This window comes from Pholis gunnellus (assembly GCF_910591455.1).
Source record: "Pholis gunnellus genome assembly, chromosome: 7".
Classification (NCBI taxonomy): domain Eukaryota; kingdom Metazoa; phylum Chordata; class Actinopteri; order Perciformes; family Pholidae; genus Pholis; species Pholis gunnellus.
In genome coordinates, this window is record NC_136533.1 from 19,479,241 (window position 1) to 19,495,606 (window position 16,366).

The 16,366-nt window shown below is 42.1% G+C and overlaps 1 protein-coding gene across 1 annotated transcript in view; it reads left to right on the forward strand.

Annotated features, from left to right (window-relative positions):
* tmtc2b (transmembrane O-mannosyltransferase targeting cadherins 2b) overlaps positions 1–3,554 on the forward strand; it is a gene marked incomplete at both ends in the record, with an annotated part of 83,240 nt that extends 79,686 nt beyond the window's left edge. Inside the window, one exon of the mRNA XM_079162454.1 lies at positions 3,375–3,554. Coding sequence (XP_079018580.1) covers positions 3,375–3,554 — 180 coding nt within the window. The remainder of the gene's footprint in view (positions 1–3,374) is intronic.
* Between the last annotated feature and the right edge of the window lie 12,812 nt (positions 3,555–16,366).

Sequence of the window (16,366 nt, forward strand, 5' to 3'; positions counted from 1 at the left end):
CAGCCGTGGACTTACAGACATCTCTTTCTCAATGTAAGTCTATGGGGAAAAGTCTTTTTGGGCCCAATGGCATCAAGTTACTGACCTGGAAGTGATGATTCCTGTTTGGCCACGATAAAAATGTTCTTCAAAGTGCGTTTCTCTTCCTGGGGGCCGAATAAAATCCTCCAACTCCTCTGCATTTGTTATTTTTCTTTACAGACATTTCTCTTAAAAAAGACCCTCATACTAATATAATGATAATCTAACTAGCATCATTTATGTTGTTATTAATTTATTATGATCAATAATAAGTTAATCATAACTCCTCCCGACTTCAGAAACCAAACCTACGCCCCTGACTGAGGATAAGTGATAATTGGAATTCGCCTAACACTGGATCCTCACCAACGCCACAAAATGACATTAACACCAGAGTTCCACATTTGCACCTACTTGTCACATATGTTGTGGGTACAGTAATAGTGTGTGGCCCCTTAACTGTCACTTCCAACTATGTCCATATGTATAAACAGTGATAGATTTTGGCTAGCATTATTCGGAGTTGTAAAAAGCCCTGCACTTGCAAATGGATCCCTCAGCGTTATTTTGTGGTTTGACCTTCAAATGGTGGGTCAAACGGAAGGTAATTTACTGCACAAACAGCCCTAGAATTACCTCCACCATTAAAGTCAAGAACTCTGGCTGCTCCTGTGAACAATAATTGAAACACAGAGAGAAAACTTTGTTTTGCTAGGGGATTAATGTAATTGCTCAATATGCAGCGAATTTAGTGAACTGGTATCTAGTAACACTCTAATATACGCCAGCCTTTACTTTGGCCAAGGCGTTAGTGGCATGTTTTCTATGTGTGCTGTGGAAAACTGGACAACAGGATTATTCTCTTTGATTTATTCATCAATTTAAGTCTCCCTATGAGAGAAGCAGCACTATTGGACATATTGTCCCCATTGAAATTCCCATGCATGGAGCATCACTCATCCAAGCTGTACACTGGAAAAACAGAGAGATGTTTTCAGAGTTTTGTGAGACGAGAGTGGAACAGTCCGGCAAAGGAGGGCGGTTCACAGAACCTGCAGACAGGACAAAGCAAGATAAATGGCCGTATGATGCGAGTCTGTGTTTGGTAACTTCTCTACGCACAGATAACTAAACCATAGATATGCAGAGAATAAACTGGTCATCTTTGGCTTTTTAAATCTCATAAAAGTGTTTGTATCGTGTTTTATTTTATAGAAATAAAACATTAGCTGAATTGGATCTGAATCTTTTTTAATAAGTCATGCAGTTACGCTTTTTACATGTTTTCTTTTTTAGGATGAAGTTGATCCGCCATGGTGATTCCTGTAGCTTCACTCGATCACACATGTCACCTATCGTGTGGAATAGCTCACATCTAATGGATGAATTGAATATTTGTTACAGACAATAATGGTTCCAAGAGAATAAATCCAAATAACTTTAGTGACACCATGACTTGTTCTTTAGCGTCACCATATGGTTAACATTTGTAGTTTAGAGTGAAAAGCCTTGACAACTATTGAATGGATTGCCATGAAATCTGGAACACACATTCATGTTCCACTTATGAATTGTCATAACTAATGAACATTCTCCAGCGCCTTCATCGAGTCCGAATTTTTGCATTTGTCCAACTTTGATTTACAGCGAAATGCCTGCACGACTACCGACATTCCCGTCAACCTCAGCTGTACTCCTTTTGTTGAGCTAATTAGCAAACGTTAGCATGCTGAAACACTGAACTAAGATGGTGAACATTCTCAACGTTGCCTGCTAATCATCAGCATGTTAACATTGTCACTGTGACGTTACCATTAAGCTCAAAGCACCACCTCACGGAGCCACTGGCACGCTATAGACTTGTGGGAAAGGTCTTACTGTTTTTCTGCAGCACTGCTGTTGTTTTGAACGGTTCACATTTCCACGCATTTCTCATAACGTTCCACACATTTCTCATAACATTTAGAGAAAAACACTATTCTCTCGTGCAAGACTGTTGCTCTAGGAATTACTCTTGATTATTTAATAGGCCATGAGAAAGAAATTAAGGCTTGTGGTGGAGCACTCGGTATACGTCGAGATGCCATAATCATGTGCCGTTCCATGTGACAATGATGTCTGGGCAGACGGTTATAAGAGAAGCTCACAAACTCTGCAATTACAGCACCATTTTTGCTAAGACTGTTTTATTTGAGCATTCCTTGTTTCCTAGAAATGGCAATTACGGGAAATACAATCGTCTCGAGCAGTAAAACAGTAGCCTTGCTACAGGATTAGACATCTTTTCCACACTTCTAACTAAAATGGAGATCAGATGTGGCCCCTCCCTTGGCCTAGATACTTCACGGTCTTGCCGTGATTGCACCCTGGACACTTTTCCTGTACTTATGTCCTCATGACTCACCCGCCCGTCGCACTGCCCCTTGCAATTTGGTGTGTATTCATCTAGACCCACTTCAAAGTGGTGGTTGATCCCTCTGACATCTGTGGCCCCAGACAAGACGGAGGAACGCGCAAAGCAGCATGGTTACCAAACTCCAAACACTGCGCCGCAGTCTGTGTGATCTGACAAACGTACCAGTAACGTGTTGGGGTCTGCTGTATAGCTTCACAAGATGACCAGATGTTCTTTAAAAGGACAAAATAACTGTTTATGCTATAACTTCTCCTCGTCATCGACTGTCATTTTTCACTGGTCTTGTTATGAGATTGATATTTTGAAGTGTTTAAAGCTCTTAAGTTTCAGAAATACCATCCGGTCAATGCTTGTATGTGTGTAGTGCAGTGCAACAATTCACTGGATGTGGCTCAGTGATTTCAGTCATTTCCGGTCAAATTCAATTCCCTGTTAAATTATGGATACCCCCCAAAGTGTGAATACTTCATTTGCATTATTCATCTTATCCATTCATGCCCTATGATGTTGTAAAATTTGAATTTTTCATTAAATGAATTCTCTAAACACACCATTAGTGGCGAGTAAATAAGCCTCATTATCCCTACGTCCGCTCACTCTTGCTATCTCTTAGAAGATGACTCACTGTGTTTCTACTCTTTGTGCCTGCTCTTTCTCTTTACTTTCTTTGTTGATGGTGCAGTACAAGTGAGCAACATGAACCATATAAAACATATGACACAGCACAAGACAAGCCAAACTAACTCGAATGCAAACTAGACTCAAACTTACTGAAACAGAAGAGAAAGCAACCATATCGGCAGCAACAGTAAAAACAACAACAAGGAAAAAAAGGCTAAAAATAATAAGGATTTGATTTTTAAGCTACCCCGAGCTGTTGCTACTTATGAAACTGATCTTGTCCTAAAATGTCCAATACTCTTTTCTCTGCTTTTAGTATCCTGCCGCCTTGATGAACCTGGGGGCGATCCTCCACCTCAATGGGAAGCTGCAAGAAGCTGAAGCCAATTACCTCCGAGCACTTCAACTGAAACCGGATGACACCATCACCCAGTCCAACTTGCGTAAGCTGTGGAACATAATGGAGAAACAGGGCCTGCGGACCATGAGCCCCTGAGCTCACCCTGCCCTCCTACCTGCCATCTGTACGCCAGACCTGGGGGGGAAAAGGACGACCTGCACGCTGCTCATTCTCTCTTCTCATCCAGGAAAGATGGGAGAGACTCAGGGAGGATGTTTGCTCAGAGAGGCCATGACTGTGCCGCACAGCCCTTCTAATAACTCCTGAGCTCTGCATACACCTCAGGCCAGCATTGCTCACAGTTTGGCAGGCGCTGCGTGGTGTTTGGACTCTTTAGTACTTTCTTCAAATTAGTGCTCGCACAGGAACCACTTCTTCGTTTGTTTGTTTTTTTCTTTTAGAACTAGAGCACTTGGACTTGAAGTAAAAACCATACAGTGGGTACATCCTTCAACATTTGTGATGAATTTAGTTTGTAGTTCAGAGATTTGAAATTTGCCCCGGAGCAGTGTGAGATAAGATATATATATATATATATAAAAAAGAAAACATCTCAGACCGCTGCACTGAGGGCATTTTCCATCACGTTTTATTAAATTTCTTTGTTTGATCTCATTTTCCATCTTGATAATGAAAAAAAGAGGCAACATGAGGAACAGGATACACCATCCAACGTCACCAAAATAGGTTTAAATCCCTAAAAACTCACCATTTGCCACCAATCACTTTGTTTTTCTCATGAGATTACTCACACGTCATCATGAAGATATGAAAATTAGAACCATCACTTCAAACCATTTGTAGCAGATGTCCTAATATTTGGTGACAACTTGAAAAAGGGAATTTTAATTTGGTAGCGAGTACAGCACAACAATAGCCTCTAAAAGCTCCACCAAGGCTGGACTTTGCCAAATACAGTATGTTTTGGCAAGAACACTGTGACTCTGTTCACAATGGAATGCCTTATAATAAAAGGTGTGAATCTTCTACAGCAGTGTACACGAGCATACAGGTGGCAATTTTACCACTACTGCCTCTTCTCCTGCACTGGCAAGGAAGCCAAGTCACCATGGTAACTCGTTTTTCGGCAACAGTAAAGAGCTACGAATGGAAATAACAAAGAGGGCTGGTGCAGCAGTTTGGTACGCCCTGAAACTGATGAGAGAGTTATTCTAACCAAATACAAAAGCTATGCCGATGCACACCTTTTCATCACTGAACAGACGCAGACATCGTCTGAGGGAAATGTTTTAATGCGTATGTTTTTGTTGGAATAAAATTAATTTCGTTGTGTTTGTATAAATGAATCCTAATATATATACCTACATTGTCTGCAGTATACATAAAAGTAGCCAGACTTGAAGTGGAATCTCAGATACTGAGCAAGTTTGGTCCGTTACATGAAGTATTTCCCATATTGTCAAAACTCAGTCTTAAAGTCTCATTTTGTATATAATCAGTGTTATTAACATCTATTTGTTTGTTTGTTTGTTGTCAGCATAAAGTAAGTGAAACGGCACCTTGCGGGAAGTAAGAATATGTACAGTATTTGTTATCACTCGTTTGTCATTGGCCACAAACCTCCTGAGCTTTCTGTGTCCTTAGACTAAACATGGATAGTTATTGCTGTGTGTTACATTAGCAACAGAACCAGCTGGCACTGTGTTTCTACATGCAACATGAAGGAAGTTAGCGGATGTGATCATTCCTTGAGAAAAATCTCCATCTACAGTTGAGTGGCTCCTTATTGGTGAACACAGAGGAACGCCTACAGTTGAGGACAGAAATGTTGAATATATATGTCGCGTGTTGCAGTCACACTGTTCTGTTTTTTGACTGTGATGGTCACCAGTGATATGTTCAGTAAGATAATCACGGTTCACGTTCACCCCACACACCCCTTTGTCAAAGAGCTCGCTAAGTTCTCCCGTGTACATAAAGTGTTTATGAACAAACACTGATAATTGTTATTGCTTGAGTGAAGATGTAAAAAAAAAGTGTTTCACTCTGTGTCTCTGCTCAGGGATCTCAAGCGGTGGGTTATTGCAGAAACTTGTTCACAGAGCGTTTACTAAATTAAAGATTTATTTTTGGAAGTTGTCGTATTTGTATAAATTATCGAGATTTGTAGCCTTTTTCTCCTTTTTGTAATATAAAGATGAACAATGTGCCAGAAAATACCTTTTTTTTTTTTCTTTCTTCACAATGTTGCTTCTTTTTCCACAATAAATTGATTGTGTTCTCCTTTTGTTCTGGCTCCTGTGCAGCTGTTTTTTTTTTAAAAGTACATTTACACTACAGATTTGTAACATTCATACTGAAACACCCATTCCCTTCACACTCTGTAGCAACGTGTACAGTGCTCAGTCAGATGTCCTTTGTATTCATGTGGGCTAGCAGCCTTAATGGGGTGGTCTTGTATGCTGTGGAACAGGTTTTACGGGGCATTTAAAGTCTCCCCCTCCTGCAAATTTGCTAAATGTGTCATAAAATCAACTCAAACGAATCTCCTTCCTCCTCTTTGATCTTTTAACAACAGAGAAGACACGTAAATAATCCCACATGGAACGGGTAGCACGGTGTCTACATATGGCTGGTGTGTTTTGATTACGACTGCCCCCACAATTCAAACCCCAGCTGACAAGCAAAAGACCCTTCCCTGAGAACGAAGCAGTCTGCCTTGTGATGTTTCTCACATGTCTACAAGGGCTCACTATGGTTCCCGGCTTTCCTTATTGGACTGGAATGCACAGAGGCTGTCTAGTCCAGTTTGAATCTTCTTCTCATAACACAGGTGCGCCTCACTTATCTTGACAAATAATGAAAGAGTGAAGCTCGCTGGTTTGTTGGATTGTGGAGTCACGCTACGAAGGCAATGCGCTTTCATTTCTTGCTGTAGGCCTCAGGAGGCATTTGGGCTTCTTCCCATATGTTGTTAAATAGACCGCTGACTTTGAAATTACATCACACTGCACGTGGTAGTTGCGACAACAGCAGAGGATACTGTTTTAGGCATTATCCAAAACTCTTGCCAAAGAGAGAGAGAGAGAGAAAGCGAGCATGCATTGGCTGCAGACCTGGGTCCCAAAGAGAAGCCGGGTGATGGCTGTCCCTGATGGGTCGATCACCGGTCAAAAGTGTGTTCAGTATACTCTCATCATACGCATGTCTGTTATCTGAATGGGGCGTGCAGCTGCACCACAACTGTTCAAATTCTTCCTGGGCAAGTCTAGCTATGAAATGTAAGTGCAGCCATTACTCACATGCTAGCTTTACTAAAATGAACTCAGCATGTTGAGCTTACCAGTTTATTTGGATCTCAATGCCAGTGGCCTAAACAAATAGTAATGTTTCCAGGACTTTCGTCCTCATTTGCCTTTAAAACTCTCAACACTTTGTTTTTGAGTGTTTGTGCAAGTGTACCATTTCGTCAGTTCTTCTTTGTACCGCACAGCTCAAATTAGAGTGGTAATGATGAATCAAGTCAAGGGTCCTTTCCCATTGACACCATCATTATGTGCAGCAGAGAGCCTGCAAATTACATCATCTGAAGAAATACAATTTGACCCAAAGAGATAATGTCCTCATTCGAGTTAATATTTTATCGTGAAAGATAGATTTCTTTTATAATAGATCGTCAGAAAAGTGACGAGTTAGTGAAATGAGAAAACACACATCTCATTCAACTTGATTTCCTGTTCTGATATTCAAATATTCACTTTTGTCTCGTGGCATTTGATAAAGCCTGGACTCCCTGTGTCCAGCACCTCACGCATCCAGAAGAGGTCAAACTGGTTGAAAGAAATTTGTCTTATTATGCTCTGATCTGACAAATCTGCCCGCTGTTATCAAGCAGATATTTTGTGGTATGTGCTGACGAACTACCACCACTTTGATCTGAAGTGCCTGAGCCAGCTTCTGTCGAGTGGACGGCTGTGCGTGATGCTAAGAAGTCTTCCCCTCTGGACCCAATATCCACTGTTATTACTAGATAGAAGAAGCATTAGGATGAGACTGCTTCATATTATTGAAGTGTTTTGATGTCCAGAAAGGAAATTGTCTTTCTTTGGCATTATGTTGCTATCCAATATCTACTAGCCTAATGTTACAGAAGCTAATTCTTTTAAATACAAAGTGTTCATTAGAACATTGCAAAGTTCACAAGGAGGTGGATTCTAGTATATTGCAGGTAAATACTTCATAAGGCAGACACTATTTTGGAGTTATCGTGTAAAAAGAAACCCATGTTGCTGATATTGGGTCAGCCTATCATACAACTATCAAAATAAGATGTAATGTGAAGTCATTTCTTTGTGAGTAATGCTTTTCTTGACAGATTTATTTGGATAATTTCCATGCTGTCCTCAAAACCCAGTGGGTAATTCAGCTACTTAGTTTAGCGTGGCTTAAAGCTAGCTTAAAAGCATAGCAATGATAGTCTGTTCATTGGTGCACACATTTTGGACATTGCCATATTCAGTTTCAGTTTCATTCAGTGCATCAGTGAGACGACTCCTGTGTGGGTTTTTGTTCATCTTCATCACAGAGAAAAGCTGCTCACACAGGTATGTGCTTCCAAACATGCAGAGCGTTTGAGCAGCATGTAGGCGGAGTTAAGGCATCGTTTCGGGGATGAAGCTTGGAAACTGTGCAGCGCCCACAGAGTCACATTTTGCCTTGAGTGTGTCATTACACTGGAGGTCTATCAGCTCCATTTGGAGGTGCACAGGTGTTCTTTCCACGTCAAATGCAAAGTGATTGCTGAGCAGTTCAAATTTAAATTCCTGAGCTGCAAAGTCGGCAAATCGCTGAGTGAACTCCCAGTTGATCAGCAAAATGCGCAGTCGGGAACACAGCGGTGAAGACTTTTACTGCATCACATATGTCTGTGATCACACGTCCCTGAAGCTGGAGGTTTAGCGCAGTGAGATGCTTCGTTATGTTGCAGAAAAAGCCAGCTAACATCGCCACGTTTCGTCCCGGAGCTCTGTGGTGTGGCGGCCAGTTATGAAACAATGATATTTTCTGGCGGGCCGTTGTACCGAGGGCCGGATATATGAGAGACTTGTCATTAAATTGTCAGCAATGTGTTGATCCTTACCAGGCTTTTCATCTGGGTTATTTTGTCCAGGGCCCAGTTCAGTCTGCAATTTTCCTTTTCAAATATTTCTCCATCGCTGTTCGTCTTGTCACCGCAACCTCTCCCGCGCGTCATTTAACCTCTTGGACCCTAAGCCTTTTTTTAGGCCTCTTCTCAAAAATTGTAACCCATACAAAAGAGACTACAATTCTGTAACTACAAGGTATATTTTAAAAATGTTGATGCTTGAATAACACTAGGGATTGTGAGATTTCATGAGATGAGTAAATATTGTGTGTATGTTACTGGTTAATAGTAGCTGAAGACTGAACACAGCAAACAGGGAAAATTCCCAGGTTCGCCTGAAGAAAAAGCACTGTAATTTATTAAATGAGGCCCTGGCTAGCCTAAAAACATTCCCAATTCATAGCACAAAGGGTGCAGGTGCCTCACAAAAAGATTTGGTGTAAATAAAGTGAAGCAAACCCCAGTTATAGGTGTTTATGTAAATAAAAACGTGCCAAATTCTCATTTTCGAACCAGGATTTGCAGCTGTTCCATTGTACTTTTATATACTATATAACTATATATTTCACTATATTTCACTTTGTGTATCACTCATATTGTACAATCTATCATAACAGAGCTGTTTGGCATCATTTTGGCATCATTTTGACCCATTTTGACCTCTCATATCTCTCATCCATGCATTTTCCTCGTCTGTCTGTGTGTATGGAGCCCTTGCTCAGCCTGTGGTTGGCGCATCTTGTCATGTGACCACTCATTAGAACCGGGTGCTTATTTGGAATACCCCTGTGTGTTCCATGAAGTGATTGACAGAATATTCAGCCAATAAAACTCCAAAACCGTGCTGCGATCAGCCCCCAAGCCCCAAGCCCCTGTATGATTCGCCGCCGGCATATTGACCTCCATCTTGGCTCAGATGAACGGAGAAACGCCATTTTAAGTTTCAGACGTACTCAGTGAGCAGACAAAGACATTTGTCATACGGAATAATTCAGGATTCCACCGTTTTTGCCCTGAAAACCGACTCAAGTTATGATACGCTTCTAATATTTGGCAGCGTTGGAGTTGTGCTTTCTGTGGCTTGTTGGCTGTAACTCCTGAACGCTTTGACGGAGAGTAATTTGGACGCTATCGCTGAAATCTGTGTGAAGTGCTAATGCTGTTAGCTGTGTGATATGCCGCCGGGGGAAATGCATTCTCCCCCATTTTGGAAGCATTTTCTGAGTTGTTGGCTCACCGGCTGTGGCATAAAATGCATGATATTGTGGCGTATCTTCTTAGTTAGTTAGTAGAATACTTTATAATGGTGTTTGCAGTGTGTAAAATGGTTAACATGATTAAGTTAAGGAGACCTTTTTCGACAGAATAAAAAAAAAAAATATTATTTCTTTTATTTATTTCTTTATGAAAAGTCCATTCTACGACATTCGGAACAGCGCCTCGGAACCGAACGGAGACCTTTTGGGCGTCGTTCGGGTCCAAGACAGTCCAAGCACCTTCTCATGAATCCCGCCCACATTAAGTTTAGGCCAGATTCATAGATATGACACTGTCACATCATTTACTTTCAGGACTACTTATACATTTAGATATGCAGTGTAATAGCACCCGACTTAGATTTTGATGTTATCATTGAAATGAGTGTGTGTGTGTGTGTGTGTGTGTGTGTGTGTGTGTGTGTGTGTGTGTGTGTGTGTGTGTGTGTGTGTGTGTGTGTGTGTGTGTGTGTGTGTGTGTGTGTGTGTTGTAGAGTGAGCGAGAGAGAGAGCGAGCGCTCTGGCACACCACAGGAAATGAACACATTGGGCGGTTTGCTGTCATCCGTGCCATAAATCTTCTCTTCAACACTACAGCGTTCTATATTTGGTTTTTAGCCTCCACACCAACTTACTGACAAGAGTACATAGTGTAATATGTGTTTGGTTTTGAAAGGTTTGAAACCAAAGTCGCTGATGCATGTGATTCCCAGAACTCAAATTAAGAGTTTCAGTGCCAATGCGCTCCCAAATGTCAGTAGAGACATGTAGGAATCCTCTAGAACCCATTATTGGGCTCTGACTAATTGTTGGCGAAGGACTACTCTGTTTTATATCCGACTTTATTCCCATTTATACCAGCTACTACCACACTCATGTGTGTGATCTTGTCTGGGCGGTCACGTGTGCTTGTGCAGGTGTACAATGTTAGCATGAAAAAGGAGTCAGAGACACAAGCCAGATCCCCATCTCCCCAACATGGCCACCCCTGAGGATTTACAGAGCGCTATTAACAGCCAAACTCTTGAGACCTTCTGAACACACAGTTTTGTGGTATTTTGGGGCAGCTGGGACCTATACACATCTCAGGAAATGGCTCCAATCTTTTCTTTTTACGTCTATACCGACAGAATGTACTTTGTCTTTCTTCTGCGCTGTAGAGAGAGTACTGCAGTGGTCTCTGAGCGTGTGTGTAGAATTGTGTGTATGCAAGATTGTGCATATGCCGTATGTGTGTATGGTAGCCGGAGAGGGGGCGCAGGTGCGGCCTGTGCGTATCGTGGCGTCAGGATTGATTAGTTCCAGAGACAGAGACAAGATGTGAAGATCCAGCAGCATACTGTCAAAACATCAGGCTCCTCTCCAGACAGCTGGATTTTCATTCAGACCATCACATGGACAAAATGCAGGGTTAGGGGTGACGGACTCTCTGGGACACTATTTATAGGGAATTTGTGTGCAATCCAGTGTGGGCTCTTTCGGGCAATACTTTCTGCTGCCAAAAGATCAATGACTTGCAATAGAACGTTAGAGAAGAATTATTCGTCTGACCTACAGAGAGGTGATTCCAGTTGATTTAACACACACTGACAACCATAAAGGAGGTCCTCAGCTGTATGAGCAGCAACGGGGGTGAACAGATTGCACATTTGAATGTACAACTTGGTTCCGTCAAATTACTTAAACATGTGTGGTTCATTTTTTAGGCTGTTTTGACAGCAAATTTATCAGATTTCATCACTTATCAAATATCACAATGTAGGGGGTGGGGGGGGGGGCGTATAATAAGTGCTGCGGTACCATGTTTATTCCAACGTACCAACTGTATGTTAGCTGTGAGCTAGCTCGCTAGCTGCAGACACACCAACTGTGTATGCGGGACTGTGTCCTGTGTTCAGCTCATTTTCTCACTGAACTCATCAAAAACGATTATTTCCCTCCAGTCTCTCGCCTCTATCGTATTTTTATGAAGCAAATTTCTAAAGCCGTGGAATATGTTCAAATTATTAATTCAAGTTGAAACATTTTCAACTCATATTTTCGCTGTAGCTTCACATCCTTCTGTGACACAATGGACAGTTTCAGAGTCCAATCACGTCTCTCTTTTCACGCCATATAAAAACTAAATGCTTTGCATTCTGTCTGAGCACACAGTGGGGTAACTTGATGATTCACAGGACAGGAAACATATTTTTGCTTGACAAAATTGTAGATTTCCTTAGAAAAGTGTCTGTTTTCCTCAATCAGACACGGAAAAATCTATTTTTTGTTGAGCAGCTCAAGACTCATAGAAATACAGGTGTGCAACCTGTGAGGATGGTTAAGTAGATATTTAGAGGTTTATTTACATATAACATTCTAATTGCATTTTTCTGATATTATTGAAAATACTGCAAATCTCCAGTTTTAGTATCCCCCCTTTCATTACGCTGCATATATTGTCAAATAGGTGAGTGTTGCAGTGCGTTGTGCTCTTTCAGCCACTATAATAAAGCATATTCAATAAGTACTCTATTCCCCTAGTTCTGGGAGCAACCTATTACAGCTGGTCAACCAGATGATGCAGGAAAATCGATGCGTTTCTTACTTACTGCAGCTGCTGCCAGAAGCAGCACCTGCTTCAGCGCCGCTCTGTTTGTATGCACCTTGGTTCCACTTAGTACCCACCGGTGGATTATTTGCATGTTATTTATCACGTGTCGTGTTTTCACACTGTTCTGCCGTGTTGCTGCAGCAGGCTCCTCCCAAGAGGAGACGTTTACCGCCAAGTCAGATTTTATTGTCATCCCCTCTTGCCATGTTATATAAGTGTTTCTGACAGAACTGAATTGAACCCACACCCACGTCACAACGATCATTTCTGTCATCGGTCTTGTTGTCAGACTGCTCTCTTGAAAAAGTAGGTGATGTGATCCAAACAGAAAGGGTGAGAGAAATGCGTATACGCGATGGAGACGTGGCTGGAAACAGTTATTGGCATTGAAATGTTTTGGTGAAAAGTATGGACATAGTGTAAAATTCAGTGAGGAACACCAGCGTCACATCGGTGTCCACAATTCTAATCTGCATTTGTGCTCGTTTCATGAAATTGTGTACATTTTTGGACGCAACCAATTTTTTGATCACAACCTCCATGATGGCACCAGTGGCTGGGAGATTTATGACGCAAGCTGCAGAGCCTCTACATCTGGGCAGGTTTCCCATCTGTCCGGTCCTCCGTCCATGTTGATGGAGTACAGTCCCCCCCCCCCCCCCCCCCCCCCCCCCAATAACACAGACTGCACTGCTCTGCCCATCTTTCATCTCTGTGTTACACAATCTGTATAAACCTCCAGCCCTGATGGATCAGTGAGCCAAACATGACAACATAAGCTCAATATCTGAATGCCAATGACCATCAGTTTCCATCAGGAGAGGCTAACATGAAGGCAGGATGACTGAAATCAATAAAGCATCTAGAATTTGCAGAGAAGCTTTCTTTATTACATCTCATTTGGAACTCATCTCATATGCTGCATTCCACCTGATGACCTTTGACTTCATCCGAGCGTGGTGGAGAGTGGAGGCAGAGTGTGTGTCAGAAGAAATATAAATGATGGTTCGTGGACAGCTGATTTGTCTCAAAATCCCCTCACACACAGTGACTGTTGGAGTCCGTCTAGCTTATTGCTACAGGACGTTGTATATGCTGCAGTAGTTTTGACTCTCTTCCAACATTAAAGTACACTCTGTATATTGTATTTCTCAGCTTTAGCTCATATACTGTGAGTTCATGGGCCATGCTAGCCAGTGGATGCAGGCTACTCTGCTCCCCCTTCTTTGCTGTATTCAACCATCTGCTGCAGAACATTTCTAAACACTCAATCAACACATTCTTGCCAGCTGCTGCCATGTATTTTCAAGTAGCCACATCCATGCTCTTGTTCGTAATCATGTAAATGTACTAATCTCGCTCCATAAGAGCATATCAGGAACCTGGATGGCAGCGTGTCTGGCTGTTTAAAAATACACTTTCTACTGAGGGCTCTTGACAGTTTAATTCTCTGTACCCAGGCCAGTTTCCATTGAACATGAGCATACTGCAGCGGAGCTCTTCTCACATATAGTATGACTTTGCTGTGCGAGCTGACTAGAGCCTGTATATGTGGTTTGACCAAGATCCGTCACACCTTAAACTCTTCTACCCTTACCGCAGATAGATGCCTCGTGAGTGCACACGTATTGATTCACACAGTTGGATGCATTTTCAGAGTATGTGTCTCAGTTTCTCATCCTTCACTCATGATTAAGCTCATTATCTTGCAAAAGGGATCTCTTTTTCGCTATTTTTTTGTAAGAGTGCCATCAGTCAGCTCTTTCTTGGTCGGGGACCCCCCTGCATCAGAGTTGTCCGGCTTGTTATTTATCCTTAGCGCTGCAGGAATGGCTGATTAAGTTCCTCGGAGACCCATTAGAGCCGGCAACCTGTCCCCCTCAGCCACTGCCACCATCCATCATGCAAATCTAGAACAGGAACACCGTGCTCAGCTCTACCTCAGTCTGCTTTACTATACCCTCATGTCAAAAACCAGTAAAAAGTCTGCTGCTAACAACTCTGGACACTTCCTTTAAAAAAACTCTCATAATAACAGAAATGGGACACCGATGGGTGAGCGTAGAAGGAGCAACAGGTCTCGTATCAGTTGGGTTTGGTTAGCCAGATTTGACACCCCCCCATCCCCCTTGGTCCTGCTCCATATCGCTTCTCCCTGCGGTAGCTGACCCAGGTAGCTGGGTCTTGGACAGACAGCAGGCTGCTGTGTGTTTTTCTACCCTCGACTCTGGTAAAGGAGGTCATTTGCAAATAGGCTTTAGGACGCTCAGCACCAGGGTTTGAGCCTAGAGGCCCCCTGACAGGTCCGATACAAATTCCAATGGAAAGTCTCTCAAAGCTGCGGTTTGGACATCTACCAGTGGGCCTGACTGAGCTCCAGAAGAATCCTGGGGCTGTTTATTCTGATAAAAGCAGTATGTTACCCCTTTTTGATAATTTTGGGAAAGTGAAATTAGAGTTTACGATGAGAACACTGATCCGTCCTTTGACATCAAAAGACTAAAAAGGCATCCGAGGCAATGAAATGCAGTTATGCTATTCATTGCTTTTACAGCTAAAATCAGTCTTCCATGCATTCGTTTTTACCATCAACATTTTTCTCTTGGACTCAGCTCATATGACATACTCTTGATAATGCTTTTTTTCTGGCCCCTCTGGGGTATGAGCATGCACAATCCATTTAATGCAAAGAATTCTCGCTGATGAATTAGAATAGCGGTTTTAGCTTGTTGCAATGATGAAGTGTTTGTTTGGCTGAAATACATTCGGTGCTGTTAAAATAATTAACAGGCTCGACCACATTGCAAATCTGTCTGTGTTTTTCATCTGTTTAAGCAACCTAAATGCAGCCTCACACACATGTGGAGTCTCTCCACTCACACGCAAACGTGTCTCCTGTCGAAAAAATCCCCTTTTTTCTCTGAAGGCAAAGTTGCAGATCAGCTCTTTTTCAAACAATGCCGATAGCCCCATTACATGCCTGATTATAATTGATGCCTTTGATTGTGTCAAGCTCTGCCATACACTGCCACGGTGCTAGCTTGAGGCCACAGACCATCGTCATGCGAGGAGAAATCTCAAAAAACAGCACGCACAACTGCTTCTGTTGTGTATCATAAACCAGACAGTGGAGAAAACGAACAAAGTCTCTATTGAGACCAGCAGCAAAAATGTTGTTCATTTACCGCAGCGTGTAAGACTAATGAGGAAAAGCCTTGTAAACACCCCCCAGGTTTGTGACAAATGTATGCAGTATAATGGATGTGTGCATAACAGTCGTAGTTGTAATCCTAAAGCATAATGTGTGGTACATTTTCAACGTATTTCCAAACAAAGCACACATATTGAATGGGTTATTCCTCTAAAATAAAAAAAAAAAACTGTCTTGCTTTATATCAGATTCAAGCGTTGTTTTGTGGGGAGTTTGATTCTGCTGCTGTACTGATTACATATTGTTCTGTCACCAACCCAGAGGTACCGAACGGGAACCACTTTTTGTCCATCATATAATCTGTCAACTAAATGGATTAACGTGTTATTCCGCTCTACTGGGAAGAGCAGAAAAGAGCTCTGGAAGTAATCAGAAGATGTTTATAAATTTGGCAAAACGATATTCACTTAATGTTGAGTATAAAATGGAACTAAGGCTGTTAACTGCTTGCTATCGCAGCCATTAGGCTGTCAGTTTTAACCAAGTCATATTTCTTCATTAGCTTAAACCACAGTGCTTCACTGGGCTTTGAAAGCTTTTAATGATGAGTCTTGGCGAATATGTGCACCATGACCAGCCTCGGTCTTTATTACCAGCCATGACAGCTTGTGGCTAGTGTTGTTTTCACCTTTTGATTTTGTGTGTGTGTGTGTGTGTGTGTGTGTGTCATAACAGCAAAATGTGGTTCTGCGAGACAGCTACTGTAGCAGAGTTGCTGCTACAGTAGCTGTCTCGCAGAAC